At 47.7% G+C, this 14,608-nt stretch overlaps 1 protein-coding gene and 1 long non-coding RNA gene across 2 annotated transcripts; one reads left to right on the top strand and one right to left on the bottom strand.

Annotated features, from left to right (window-relative positions):
- Window positions 1-8,746: 8,746 nt before the first annotated feature.
- On the bottom strand, window positions 8,747-11,021 carry LOC115296202. Its single transcript, XR_003910767.1, has 4 exons — window positions 10,960-11,021; window positions 10,776-10,866; window positions 9,635-9,800; window positions 8,747-8,958 (listed from the first exon to the last, which is right to left on the bottom strand). It is a non-coding gene; the product is annotated as an uncharacterized LOC115296202 (long non-coding RNA).
- Window positions 11,022-13,269: 2,248 nt separating this feature from the next.
- LOC115296172 (histone H1.2) lies at window positions 13,270-14,273 on the top strand. The gene has a single exon (XM_029944658.1). The coding sequence runs from the start codon at window positions 13,300-13,302 to the stop codon at window positions 13,939-13,941; it is 642 nt and encodes a 213-aa protein (XP_029800518.1). The 5' UTR covers window positions 13,270-13,299; the 3' UTR covers window positions 13,942-14,273.
- The last annotated feature ends 335 nt before the right edge of the window (window positions 14,274-14,608 follow it).

The following is a 14,608-nucleotide window of genomic DNA, read 5'->3' on the forward strand; positions in this document are numbered from 1 at the left end:
TCCTGAAAGTGCTTCTGTAAAAATGTAGGATTCTTGTTCAATGAAGGATGCGACGGATAAAGTTAATAAAGAGCTGACAGAATGGAAGAAAATTCTATGTGATGTTGGAAACGGACAAAAGGATCACTATTTCGAATAAAGAACTCTTCTAAGTTAATAAGACCTAGACAGAGACCCCAAATCAGAAAAGGTAAAAAAAAAAAATGAACAAGAAACTTATATATAGAAAAATCCAAAGCACTTGGAAGAAAAGGTAATGAAAAGGAATGTATCATTTTGCGTCTCTTAGAGCATTAACATATTAGAAAGTTGAGTACTGCCCAGTGTCTGTGTGGATATGGGAGGGTCAGGGCTTCAAGTCCATTCCTGGGCATGCTTCCTCAAGAATTTCTCAAATGTATTTCACAAAGGGACACATCTGTGCGTGACCACAAGGTGCAGGCAAACGGGATGCTTCACTGAGAGAGGAAAAATGGGCAACGTCCACGTGGTATTGGAGGAAATCAAGGACATTCGTAAATTAAAAACACATGTCGTGTTGGGGCGCCTGGATGGCTCAGTCGGTTCAGTGTCTGACTTCAGCTCAGGTTATGATTTCGTGGTTCGTGGGTTTAAGCCCCACATTAGGCTCTGTGCTGACAGCTCAGAGCCTGGAGCCTGCCTTGGATTCTGTTTCTCCCTGCCTGACTTGTGCTCTTTCTCTTTTTCAAAAAGAAGTAACTATTTAAAAAAATACATGCAGTGCAACACGAGGACATTTTCCCTTTAAAGGACATTTTGACCCCAACATGCCCCCTGAACTCATCAGCAAGGCAGTCCAGGAAGGTGGAATGGGGGGGTAAGGGGGCCGAAAGGAATATGTAAGTAGATCAAACCCACAGATACACACACCTCTGTGTAGTTTTCTCTGGCAGAAATAAGGGTCCTGGAGGAGGAAAAACCTTTTCACCCCAGAGGCTGGGTGGCAAATGGCCGGGGATGAGCTCTCGCCCCACGAAGGGACATCGGAGACAATCAGCGCTGTCTGGTCTGGGGCTCCAGGGGCTGGCCTTGCAGAAGAGAGTCAGCCTCACTGCGCCTCTGCTTACCCTTCCTACCAGATTGGATTCTTCTCCAAAGAACTCCTATTCCAGCCGTGGTCAAGCGGTGTCTGAACAGCGGCATGCATGGAGTCTGATGAAGGCTCTGAAATGAGAGGCAATGTTTGAGGGTCCACGGGCCTAGACTTCGGACTTCTTTTCCCACCTCACCTGCGTGTGAGATGCCAGGTCCTTTGTCCCAACCGTCGGCTCAGGTGACTACACCAGACCCCTCCAGGGCTCCCAGCCATGACCTCCTAGATCCTTACTCTATGTGCGAATGGTGGCCCCGTGCTGGCCTCCGTGTTCAGTGTGGCGGCGTATTTGGCTTCTTCTCCCCAGGGGACAGTCACACTCATCCAGCACTGACAGTTCCGTTCGTGCTGGGCTGGGACCCTCTGTGGTCTGAGTGCAGGCCTCCCTGACGTGGGAGCAAGCTCAGTATGGACGCAAGAGGAAGAACCACAGGGCTGGGCTCCGTGATGCTGTTTCCTGCCCAGAGGTCCCACGGCTGGTCACATGTATTGAAGGGGGTTCCAAGGAGCAGGGATGGGATGAAGAGCAGGCCTTCCTTACTGAGGTGCTGGCTTACTCCCCAAGACCAGGCCCCCGCGTCCAGGCTGGCCTCCACCCCTCAGCGAGTGCGTCGGCCTCAGCCCTACACATCTCCGGAAACCGTTGGATGCCAGGTGTTATGGGTTGAAATGTGTCCCCCACTAAACTTTTTCAAGTCTGAACCTCCAGTATCCGTGAATGTGACCGTATCTGAAAATAGACTTTTTTGGGCAAATGATCAAACTAAGATGGGGCCATCAGGATGGGACCTGGTCCATAGGACAGATTCTGACACCGAGACGCTCCCAGGAAGGATGTGAAGACCCGGGCGCACTCCAGGGCAGGCTTGCAGCCGGGAGAGAGAGCTGGACCAGACTTGCCCTCGCACCGCTCAGAAGGAATCAACCCTGCGACCCTTTCATTTCAGAACTGACCCCCCCCCAAACAGTGATTTCAGATTGTCCGAGTCCTGCTTGTTACCCAAGGAGAGGGAAGGAAAATGAAATACAATTTGCGGACAGCTAGCCCCGTGCTAAGGATCATGCTAGGCCCTTCACATGTGAGAATACTGATTGTCAACATCTTCTTAAAAATACGTCATCGCTGTTCACAGATGAGGAGTCCAGAGTCTTGCCCAAGTTCACAGAGGTGAATAGCTCTATGAACCCACAGAGATGGATAATTTTTTGTCTTAATGACATCAATAGAATCGTTAGAGAGAAACCATGGTGGATCCAATAGGAGCTGTTTTTTATGTCACCTTTTTCCTGACTGTTTTTTTGATCTTCCTCTAGAGCAGGCGGTATAAACCTGGGATGAATTCCTAGGAACGCCTAGATTTTTTTGGAAATTTGTTTCTTTATTCCCAGTCTTTCTCTATATGTTCACCCAAGAAAACATGAATTGGGCCCTTTTGAGTGCCCTTCACCCGGTTCCCCCGTCCCCGATCACCACCCCCCCTTAAACCTTGTCCACAGGAATGGTCACTTTCCAGGCCAAAAATGTTTGGTCCTCTCTCTTTTTTCTCTTTCAGTGATCTTGTTCTATATCGTTTAGCACTATTGCCTCATGTAAGCACTCACTGAATAACCATGTGTGCATTAAATAGACGAGTGAGACATGAATGTTCACGATTAGACCATGAAGCCAACTGAAACCCACTGAGAAAGAATTCCTCGCCCTCTATGTTCCCTGGGCACCCGGTGCATGTGACCATTAGAAAATACATTGCATTGACTTAGAAATATATATCAATAGATTAACACTCTCCCTGGATTTGTCGGTGCCCGAAACCGTCCCTTCCTGACAATCCTAATGCTTTGCAGAGGACCCAACGCAGAGGTACTATCACAACGCAGTATAGATATTCCAGAATGACTCATAGTCTGAAAAAAATGCACTGAGATTCAGTAGGGGCTACAGAAAAGTAGCATTGGGCAGACAACTCAAAACTCTAACATACGTGCCCAAGGAGGGGGTCACCACTTTCCCCACCGATACTCTGGGCAGATCTTCAGGTGGTTCGGAATCTCGTGCTGCTGTTCACTTGAGTTGATCAATGGATGATCGCTGGATACTTAGATTTCTAGTAAGACAGAACACTGAGGCTTCTAGTAAGTGCAACGTCAAGTTCATATGCTTTTGCTTTTTATTTTTATATGCCCTAGACAGCCTGTACCTTTGGGTCTGTGGATGAGTATGTTTACCTTGGCCACTTTGAGATTGGGTCTGTGGATGAGTATGTTTACCTTGGCCACTTTGAGAGGCTCTACGCAAATGACCCGCAATTCCTGTCATCAGAATTTCAGAACAAGAACAGGAGAGTGGGGCTGACGCAGTATTTAAAGAGATAATGTCCAAAAATTTCAAAATGTGTGAAAAAATATACACTGCGTCAACTCCAAATAAAATATGACCAAAGAGACTCATGCCAATCAACTTGTAATGAAAATTCTAGAAACCACAGCCAAGTTGAACAATCTTAAAAGCGGCCAGAAAGAAACAAGCTGTATGGGAACAAGTCAAGTGGCAGGGGACTGCTCATCTGAAAGACCGGAGGCCGGAAGGACAGGATCCAATAGAATTGTTAACTGGAAATTCTACATCCTTTAGGGAAAACTATCTTTGGGAATGAAGGGGAAATACAGGCATTCAAGAAGCAGGAAAAATAAAAGAATTTTTTTGCCCACAGACTTATCTTTTAAGAATGACTATAGAAATTTCTCGAAACCGAAAAGAAGTGAGAAGAGAAGCGATCTTAGAGATCCCTAAGGAAGAAAGAACTAACAATGGCAGGACCGGAAACATGGGTAAACACAAGAGATTGTCTTCCTCACGAGTTTTCTAAATCACATTTGGTGATTGATATCTACAAGGTAGTAGTTGGATACTCAAGATGATATTTTAAAATGGAGAGGAGAGAAAGGCCTAAATGGAAATGCGGTGTCCGTGATTCACTGGAGGTGCTAAAACCTTGATCCTATAGGCTTCGAAAAGCTGCGTGCATTGTGAGACCCGAGAGTAACCGCTGACCAACTGCACATAGCAACAGACTCAAAACTATTGTACCTAGATCAAGACGGAATTGTAAAAATAACTGTGCTGCGCGGCTAATGATAGCCGACGTTACTCTTCCGTCTCCTCCGCGGGAATGCACTCTATGCAAGCCTTTCTTTGATTCATAGGTACGGTTATTGTTATGAACTGAATCGTGACCAGTCAAGAACAACTATGTTTGAGTCTTAATTCCTAGCACCTCTGAATGTAATCTTATTTGGAGATCGGTGTTCCTCGAGTTTAGGTGAGGCCTAAACCAGTAAGACTAGTGTCCTCATAAAACCTTCCCTCCTGTCCCTTCTCTTCCTTTGCATCTTTGTTCTAAGTGCAGGTTCTCGAGAGCCATTATCCGCATTTCTCCTGCTGAGTGATTGCTGGGCGAGTGAGTGAATAAAGTGACCCGGGTTTCCTGTCCGGGCCAGTGTACTTCTCTTTAGGACGAGTACTGACCCCAGAGGTCCTGGAAGCCAGTCTCTCTCCTTGACTGCTCTGCGCCCTTATCCCTGTCTCTCTGCTTCTCAGGACTGTCATCATCACTTGTGAGTCATAATCACTTCTGTCGGCCCAAAGACAGTATATGAACGAGATTTGAAATCTAGGTGATGCAATGTTAAGCCAAGGTTAATAATTAATTGATGACTTTGCCAGGCAGGCAACCTGGGAGTCAGCCGTTTAGATCTGGAGCGCCGCCTAGTGCCCAGAAGCGCAAACAGCACCCTGCATCGGAAATGCCTTTGGGCTGGAAAGGGTTGAGGTCAGAGCAAACCTATGTGTTAAACTGTTTGCCCGTCAACAATTCAGCTCGTCCTGGAAACTTCAAAGTTAAAAAAAATAACTTTTATATTCATTCTTTATAAAAAACTCTTTATAATTACTGGTTACCAATTGGTGTTTTAAAATTCATCAATGTTTTGCATTACACAGAAGAGAAAACAATGTGGCAGCTGGGTCCTCCTTTGGACTTTCATAAATCTGCACTTCAGCGCAGGACACTGTTGGGGGCTTTGTCTGAGGTGCGTGTGTTACAGTCAAGGTACTGGGTTGATCTTTGTCACCAACCCCTAAAACACATACTGCTGAGTACATTTATTTTTACTCTGATTCTGACTATCCCATGGTCATAACTGATCTACTTAACTAGAAATCTCATAATTGTGTCCCGACTAAGCAGGAGAAGAGCCAATTTCAGTGTCACCACCTTAGCACGGCGGGGTCTTCATTCTCCTGTCTCCTTCTCTCTGTGGTCATTGTACTTAGAAAATGAAAAGAAAGGAATTGAGTATTTTAAAAGTTGCCCTTGTGAGGTTCCATATCTAACTTCCTCCCGCAGGTAAAATCAACTGTCCCCCTCTTCAGGCTCTCTGATCCCTTTTCCACAACCTCTGTGACCCACTATTTCCTAGTTTCCCTCCAAGCCTCACCATCAGGGGAGAGCAGGTCTGTCGTCTTACTCTCTTATTCTCTGAGCTCAGCACAGTGCTGGGCTTATCGAAGGTGCTGATAAATTCTTAGTGCAATGAGTGAGTTATCCAGCATGATTTTCTTACATCATTTAAACAAGAGTCCAAGTCACTCAAATTCGTTCCTCTCATGTTCTTTCCTGCCTATGGACCTACTACAGTCTTAGGGCTTCCCGTGGCCCCCGGGTCACCATCTGTCAAGTGGGGATAGCAATTTCTGTTCACCAAAAGAGACAGAGAACTCTTAAGTGTAATTAGATGTTAATAATTACATCAAGGCCTTGAGGAATTGGAACGTACAAGCCTCTAAAATAAGCGTTGGTTGGTTCGGAGCGCCACCTAGTGTCAATCAAGGCAAACAGCACGATGCATTGTATACTGATTCTGCCAGGAAGGTGTGAGGTCCAAATAGGATGTATTTGCACGTGTGAAAACGCTTACTACCTAAAATTCACTAAACAGATTAGTAAGTATTTAATAACTGGGATGTATTTTACTTGTATGCACTTCATAGATTAAAAATATGTCTTCAACTGTGGTTCGATTGGTATCTGTGTGTGTGTGTTTAGGGACATAGATTGTACTGAGCCTTCAAAGGCTACCCCAGGAGAAATCTGAATTCTCAATTTCCATTTTTCTTGTTGATGAAATGATAATGATTGTAAAGGGCATATAGGACGGTGGTAAGGATGGAACAAAAAGAGTGCATAGAATGCCTGGTCGGGGTGCCTGGGTGGCTCAGTCGTTGAGCTTCTGGCTTTAGCTCAGGTCATGATCTCACGGTTCATGAATTCTAGCCCCGCGTCGGGCTCTGTGCTGACAGCTAGCTCAGAGCCTGGAGCCTGCTTCGGATTCTGTGTCTCTCTTTCTCTGACCCTCCCCTGCTAACACGCGTTCTCTCTCTCTCAAAAATAAATAAAAAAACATTAAAAAAATTTAAAAATAAAAGAAAAAAGAATTCCTGGTCCATAGAAAGTGTTGGGTTAGCTGTTTATTAGTATTATTGATACTCCTTTTTTAATGTTAAAAAAAATTTTTTTTAACTTTTATTCATTTTTGAGAAACAGAGTGAGACTGAGCAGGGGAGGGTCAGAGAGAGAGGGAGACAGAGTCTGAAGCAAGCTCCAGGCTCTGAGCTGTCAGCACAGAGCCCAACACGGGGCTCAAACTCACGAACCGTGATATCATGGCCTGAGCCGAAAACGGACACTTAACCGACTGAGCCACCCAGGCGCCCCTAGTATTATTGACACTTTTAAACCAAAGTTGAAGGCTGGTGCCATTTTGTGGCTATAAGAATACATATATGCTTTTACAAATAATTTTATTGAATGTGTAGATGTAAAATTTTGTACTTATATGGCAGGTACCATTTATTCTATGAACTACATAAATATTAATTTTCATAAACCTGTGAATCAGGTACTATTATTGGCATTTATAGATGAGGAAAAGGCAATATAGAGAAATGAATTACCTTGTCCTATGGCAAAGTTGAACTTGAACACAGGCATTCCAGCTTCTGGGGCAGTCGTTTTGGTACACATACTATGCTACCTCTGTATTTTTCTTGGATTATATAATAAAACTAAGAGGAAATATAAGTGCCACTCCCATTCACCATGAAAAGCATAAGAAATCTATGTATTACTTGAAGCTTAGCTACAAATCCGGAGGTAAGCTAATGTAATAAGAACGTGGTCCCAACAAGGATTTCTGTTGAACTTAAGCACAGTTAGGGTGAGTGTAGTGGTAGCGGATGGGGGTGACGGAGTGCCCGGGTCTCTCTAACGGACCGGCCACACACAGTCCTCCCTGACAGCCAGACCGGCTGCCGCGGACAGTGTGCGTGCAGCCGAGGTGCAGCGCGTGGGGGCCTGGGTGACTGTGTGGGGATCGTCGTAGCCGATTCCCGTGCAGCTTCAGGCGAGGAGTGAGCTCCAAGCACAGCAGTGTGGGGGCAGATTCTGAGAGACGGTGATGGTCCTCGGTTCTGCTCACCTGCCGCTCCCCAACACACGCACCCACAACGACATGCACGCGCACACACACACGCTCAGGCCCACACGCACACGCACACCTACACACATCTCCTTTTTCCAATGGTCCTGCTTCATTTCTTCTTGTTAGAAAACTCAAGCCTTCCTTGACTTAGTACCCGGGTTGTGGGACCTTCCAAAGGCTCCGAGGAGAAGCACACGTAATTGGAGAGAGTGAACAGCCTTCTTGGATGGTCCATGCTCACCGCCTCCAAGTTAAGGAGAGAATCCACGCTCTGAGCGTCCACGCAGCCGCCCACGGCAGGCAGATCTAATGGAAACAAGCTTCAAGTCAGAGGCCGCTGTGCGTTCAGCCCAGTCTCAGGAACCACATGCATGATACCGAATTTAATTCTCACTATGCTTCTTGGGGGAGATGCTATTCCACGTTTCAGAGGAGGAGACGAAGAGTTGGGAAAGCCTGAGAACCTAGCAGGGCCATCCGGGTGATGCATGGAGGAACTGGAATTAGAAACGACATGCATCCTCCAAAACTGCCTTCCCACCCTCTTCCACCTTGAGCTCAGGCGCCTTCTCTCCCTGCGAGCAGGCTGGCAGGCCACAGGGCAGCCTGGGGCTCGCTGGGTTCCCATCCGGCTGGAGAGAGAGGACGTTTCTTGGGCTGAGCTTCCACCACTTACACACACGATATAATACGTGTAGCAATGTGATACGTGGTGTCCTGGACTGTACATTATAACACAAGCCTGTAGTATATGATGTAAGTGAATATGTAATATATGCTATGTGTTAATTATGTATAATTACAAAGAAATAAAGTTAATTTTGTATTTAATCGATACTATCAAGCACACATAGGTATACATGATAAGTTCAATCCCCAGTTTTAATTTCTAAAGTAGTTAATATGTCTATATTGGTGACCTTCTTTAATGAAATCTGGGGGACATCGTACTAATTTTTAAGAGTGTAAAGGGGTCCTCGATCCTAACGTTTGAGAATCACCGCTCTAGACGGAAGTCAAATGTCTTATTTTCTCCGTGCGGTTGGTAAGGACTTGAAGGCGAAGGTATAGCCAACACATTAGCATTTTAATTCTTTTATTCTTCTGTTTGCTCAGTGGTTTGGGTCTTTCCTATCAGATTCATCACCACATGATGATTATGCCAGTTTCTGACGTCCCACCGGTCACAGTTCCTCGTAAGGAGACACCTGGCTAGGCTGCTCTCTGTTCTCATGGTCTCTTCCGGTGTCCTGTGTAACCAGTGCCCCGCATGCGCATGAGCTCACGAGTGACATCGTGCTGCGCTAGGAATGAAAAAGCAATAACGCATCCTGACAAATCTATCGAAACTTGCACGTCCCTGGTTCCCCCAAGACACTCACTGAGTGAGGCTACATCCTCATTCTGATTAAGGCTCTGGCCTAAAATATGTCTGCATGTTGGGCAGTATAATTGCCTTGATTAGAGACCTGGACCGGGAGGCCATAAAAATGTACATAATCTCACTATTGAGAAATCGTCTTGAGGGTGAGCTCGACCTCTGAAACAGTTGACAGTCGTCCGCAAAGATGCTCAAGGAATAAGGTGGCTATTAATGACCTAGTTTCCCGTGTGGCTTATGTGGTTCGGAGAGCAAGTCCCCATGTCAGGTAAAGGTATTTTGGAACATCGCATTTGTGATGCTCCCCCTGTATTTATTAAGCACCTACCATGTGCTTTACTAGTATGTTCTCGGTTTCCCCAGTGTCCTGTAGGGATGTGTGAGGGAATAAACACACGCACTCTGTGGCCTCAGCCCCTAAGGTCCCCTGCGGGTTGGGGGCTGGGTGGGGGGGACATTTGGGCTCAGGTCGGATCCCCTCATTGTTGCCATTTGCCTGCCGGGACTGGTTCTTCATAGCAAGTGTTTGTGGGGCTAACGCGGCACACAGACGGGAGGGCCTGCGTCCTCTTCAGGCACCACTCTCCTGACGCTCCTACCTGCGGGGCTCCTCTCAGGCCGCCCTGTATCATCAACCCCCAGGTGGACCAAAGCGCTAACACATCGAGGTCTTGGGCAGGCAGGCCAGTAGAGCGGCTGCTATCACCAGAGTCTCAGCCCTTGTGAGTCAGGGAAGAGTAGATTTTAATCACTCCCGCTTGGGCCCTGTAATAAGGTTCGTTAATACCAGGTTAGCTACCTTCAAAAGCAGACGGAACCCTGCCCTGGCCTGGCACGGGGAGGGGCCCGGCACCTGCTCCAGCAACCCCCCCCTCCCCCATCGTCCAAGCCTCTCTCGCCCACACCCTCTGTCCAGCTTCCGTCACAGCCTGTTGGACTGGACATTCAGCTCTGCAAAATCATCTCCCTTCCACCAGCTTCCCAGACCTGAGGCGCGTGAAACGAAAGCAGCCAATCCGAAATACTCAGAATGAGTGTGGAGACAAGAATGCGCACTGGATCGCGTTGCAATATTTCTGCCCTCGGTTTACTGTTGGCTCCCTCGAGGCCACTGGTTTTGAGTGGGAAGGTCACACCCTTAACCTGAATTTTCCCTTGGAGGCGATTTTAATAGGCTTTTGGTTGCTCACAGGCTTGTTCAATCTTATTTCAAAGCCTGAGACCCCATGACGCAACTGCCAGATCTCAGGTCACTTCAAGGTTGTCAGCCACAAAGGTTTGTCTCTCTCGATTTTTAGAATGGTTTCTAAAGGTTCTGTTTTAGAGCGCATGGAACAAACCGATTAACCGAGTGTCAAAGTATGGTTTTCAGGAAGTTAAAAAACACACGTCTCATGCAAGTACTGTTCACAGCGAGCTCATGCCTGGGTCGAAGAATGATAGAAGTCATTAATGAGGGAGCAAGCATGGTGGCAATAGGTCAAAGCAGGATACGGGAGAGTGCGATATGCATTTAGTCAGGAGAAGAAGAAAGGCTGGAAGGCTGAAGAATACAACGCTGTTCAATGTTCCATTAGGCAAAACAACCCTCACTTTTACGGTTGGCTTTTCTACTGAAAAAGAGTTCATGAGTGTCTCTCCTGGACAAAACCCTTATTAAGGTCTCAATCCTCTATATGTGAACGTCTAATTTTACATAAGATGGGTGTAATCAAAGAGTAAATATGAAGTCAAAGTTACCTTCACCAAAGCCGTGCTGTCCGGAATGGTAGCCGTTGGTCTTCTGGAACCAGTGAGCACTTGTGAGGCGGCTCCTCTGAAGTGAAATGTTCTGAGAACGTAAAACAGGTGAGATTTGGAAGACTTGCGATTTGAAAAAAAAAAAGGGAATATAAAGCATTATATACTTAAAAATATTGATTACCTGTTGACATGATGATAGTTCGGATATATTGAATGAAGTAGCATATATTATTAAAATTAAATTCACCTGTTTCTTTTTACTTTTGTCAGTGGGACTACTAGAGAACTTCAAATTACAGATGTGACCCACATTCTATTTTCTTGTGTAGCATTGCCTTCGAGCATCGAATGACCTGCAGACGAACTTAGACAAGTTTCTAATACAGCTTGGAAGGACACGAAGAAACGGTTTTGCATTATTTTTCAGTTTTGGATAACTTTTCTCAACCTGAATTACAAGAATCTGGAGAAAAACAGGAATCATGTTTCTCGGCCTCTACCCGGTGGCCAGGAGGTTGGGAGCAAGTCCTAATGACTTGAGATCTGGACGTCAGATGTGCATGTAAGGAGATGTGTTTTGATTGATTCGACCTGAGCGATCATATTAGACAACTGAATCGCAGTAATCAAATTTTCGTGCGGCTGATGCGTCAATTAGGGTACCAACTGATAGTGAGGGGAGGTCCGGTGCCCTGATAATCAAGCTTCCACAGTGCTGTTTTCCTGGTGGTAAATCGCTTACCTGAATTTCAGGTGGCTACGTAGGGAGGGTAGAACGTATTGCAGCTGGAATCAGAGCAAAGCGGCATGCTCTGAGTTTAGTTTGCTATTTTGACACTAAATATATTAGTATGATAAAATTGCTTTAGTTGTTCAGACACTTTCAATAATTCCTTACAACTCCTATATCCAAAGTCACAGCGAGGAATGGCAGGTCTAACATGGTTTTCTATGGCTGCTATTCATCCATCTCTAATCTCATTAGACTGTTAATTCTCAGAGGACATGATCAGTAGTAGACACAATTTCCAAATGTTGAACAAATGTTATTCAATGAAACTTACATGGAGTTATTCTTAGCCGAAAACATGCCTTTTTTTTTTTTTTCCATCACTGAACTTAATTTGTACAACCTTTTTTTGACCACAATCTAAGGCTGGTATCTTGAGTACCCATTTTCATGTAGCTGCATATTTGAATGGGAATTTCAGGTAAGTTGTAAGACTTCCTTTGTCCCTATGGACAAAACAAACTTTAGAATCAAGTATGAATAAGCATCATTAAAGGGGATGAGAAAGGCTGATCTTATCAGCAATGACAAAAAATGGTATAAAAGTTTACATGTTCTAGGATTTTCCCTCTATTTCTATTTAAAAATTTGCCATCCGCTTTGTTCTACTTCAGATCCCTGGCTCATCCTACAAAACGATACCGTAGTAATGTTAGCCGCTTGCGTTCCACTGACATCATCGAATTCCCAGTTACAGACCGTCCTTGGATCCATAACATGAGATAGATATTGTTACTGGAAGTAATCCAGAACTTTCATGTGCTGAAATTCATCTCCTCATTGGAACATATGAAAATAAATAAATGCTTGTTTTCTTTGAAAAGAGATCATCTCAATGTCTATAGCTGCCAAGTCCATTGAGGATTCTTTGCAGGCTCAGGGGGTCTCCCTTCTTCCCTTATGATTCCTATTTCTGAGGGTCAGACCCTCTGCCTTGCACAACTCAGAGGGGAACCTGACATCTTTTTTACAAACTACCCAAATTCTCGCCTTTGGAGACGTGAAGAGTGCCCCGCCCCCCTCTAGGAAAAGACGGATTTGATACAGAATTTCAGTGTCTTCAAATCTAAGATTTAAGTTTCTAACCCCCCACGATCCAGGACGCCCCCCAAGGCTTACGGACCCCCTTTCATCCAACCCTAACTGCTTTGGACCGGCCCGGGGATCCGTGTTCCAGTCCACGGTTCCTGTGGGTCTGTGGGCAGAATTCACAGAGGACCTGTGTTACTTCCCTCGCGAAGAAAGAGAATTATCGTGAAAATGTAGGTGGAAACCATTTCGTTTTTGTCTCCCAAAGAAGGCAACCATGTGCCCAACGTCCCCTGAGAAAAAGAACTTTCAGGGGCAAAGGAGCGAACAGGTAATTTAAGAGAAAAACAGAAAGTGGTCTCCGACTGTCCTGGACTTCGCTCGGAGTTGGGGGAGTTGGGGGTTCCTGGACTCGTCGTCTTTGGGGTTGCGGAAAAAATAAATGGAGGGCCCGGAGCCTGAGGCTTCTCGGAACCGTTTCCGACCAAAGCCGGGAGATTTGGTGCGGGGCATTTTAACATTTTCCCCCTTTTGTGAAGTGGAACAAACACAACTTGGGCGCACGGCGGCGGCTCGGAGCCTGCCAGCCAGGCGGGCGAGCGGAGCACCAATCAGCGCGCGCCTGCGCTCTATATATACGGCGGCCCGGCCCCGGCGCACCCACGGCGCTCTGCCACTTGTCCCTGGTTCTACAGCCTCAACATGTCGGAGACCGCTCCTGCCGCTCCCGCCGCCGCGCCCCCTGCGGAAAAGGCCCCGGTGAAGAAGAAGGCGGCCAAGAAGCCCGCAGGGGTGCGCCGCAAGGCGTCCGGGCCGCCCGTGTCCGAGCTCATCACCAAGGCGGTCGCCGCCTCCAAGGAGCGCAGCGGCGTGTCCCTGGCCGCGCTCAAGAAGGCGCTGGCGGCCGCCGGCTACGACGTGGAGAAGAACAACAGCCGCATCAAGCTGGGCCTCAAGAGCCTGGTGAGCAAGGGCACCCTGGTGCAGACCAAGGGCACCGGCGCCTCGGGCTCGTTCAAGCTCAACAAGAAGGCGGCCTCCGGCGAGGCCAAGCCCAAGGCCAAGAAGGCGGGCGCGGCCAAGCCCAAGAAGGCTGCCGGGGCGGCCAAGAAACCCAAGAAGGCCGCGGGGGCCAGCACCCCCAAGAAGAGCGTCAAGAAGACCCCAAAGAAGGTGAAGAAGCCCGCGGCGGCTGCTGTCACCAAGAAAGTGGCCAAGAGTCCAAAGAAAGCGAAGGCTGCCAAGCCAAAGAAGGCCGCCAAGAGCGCAGCAAAGGCCGTGAAGCCCAAGACCGCCAAGCCCAAGGTTGCCAAGCCCAAGAAGGCTGCACCTAAAAAGAAGTAGGCTGTTGAACGTCTGCTTCTCCAACCCAAAAAGGCTCTTTTCAGAGCCACCACTGATCTCCAAGAAAGAGCTGAACATGGTCTCCGCCCTGTCCTTTCCCACTTTAACCTTCCGTGCTAGGTGTGGATGGCAGCTACGGTTTACGCCAGCCAGGAAGGGGCGGCAGCGGTCCGCACGCCCCCAGGGCTCCATCCCCTGCCCAGCGGGAGCCCTAGTGGCCTCCCGGGCCGCGGTGCGGAAGCGCTGTCCCGAGGCGCGCACTCGTGCGCCAGCCCCGCCCGCGCCCGGCCATCGAAAACAACCACAAATCAAGGTCGCCAAGTTCCTCGGTCTTCGGGAATCCCCCCCCGATTGGGCTGCGAAGTCGTTCAAAAGTCCCGCCCTGCCCGCGGGTTGGCCTGCTCCTCCAGCCCACGCTTTTCCTCGCCTGTTTTATTGGGTGGCGGCTGGCCTCCTGTGTCTGTGCGTTTCGTTTTAGAGGACTGCTGTGTGTGCCTTTGTCGCCACCTAACTGTATGTGATCGTCATCTCGGACGCTTCTAGTGTTTTGGAAAGTCCAGATCGCATCCGAGGGGCGCCCGCAGCACCCGGCCGGGGAGGGGAGGGCGCAGGCGCCCTTGCCGCGCGCTCCCGTGGGCCAGCCCGCGCGCCCCGGCCGCCGAGGACC

Source organism: Suricata suricatta, chromosome 7 (assembly GCF_006229205.1).
Source record: "Suricata suricatta isolate VVHF042 chromosome 7, meerkat_22Aug2017_6uvM2_HiC, whole genome shotgun sequence".
NCBI lineage: Eukaryota > Metazoa > Chordata > Mammalia > Carnivora > Herpestidae > Suricata > Suricata suricatta.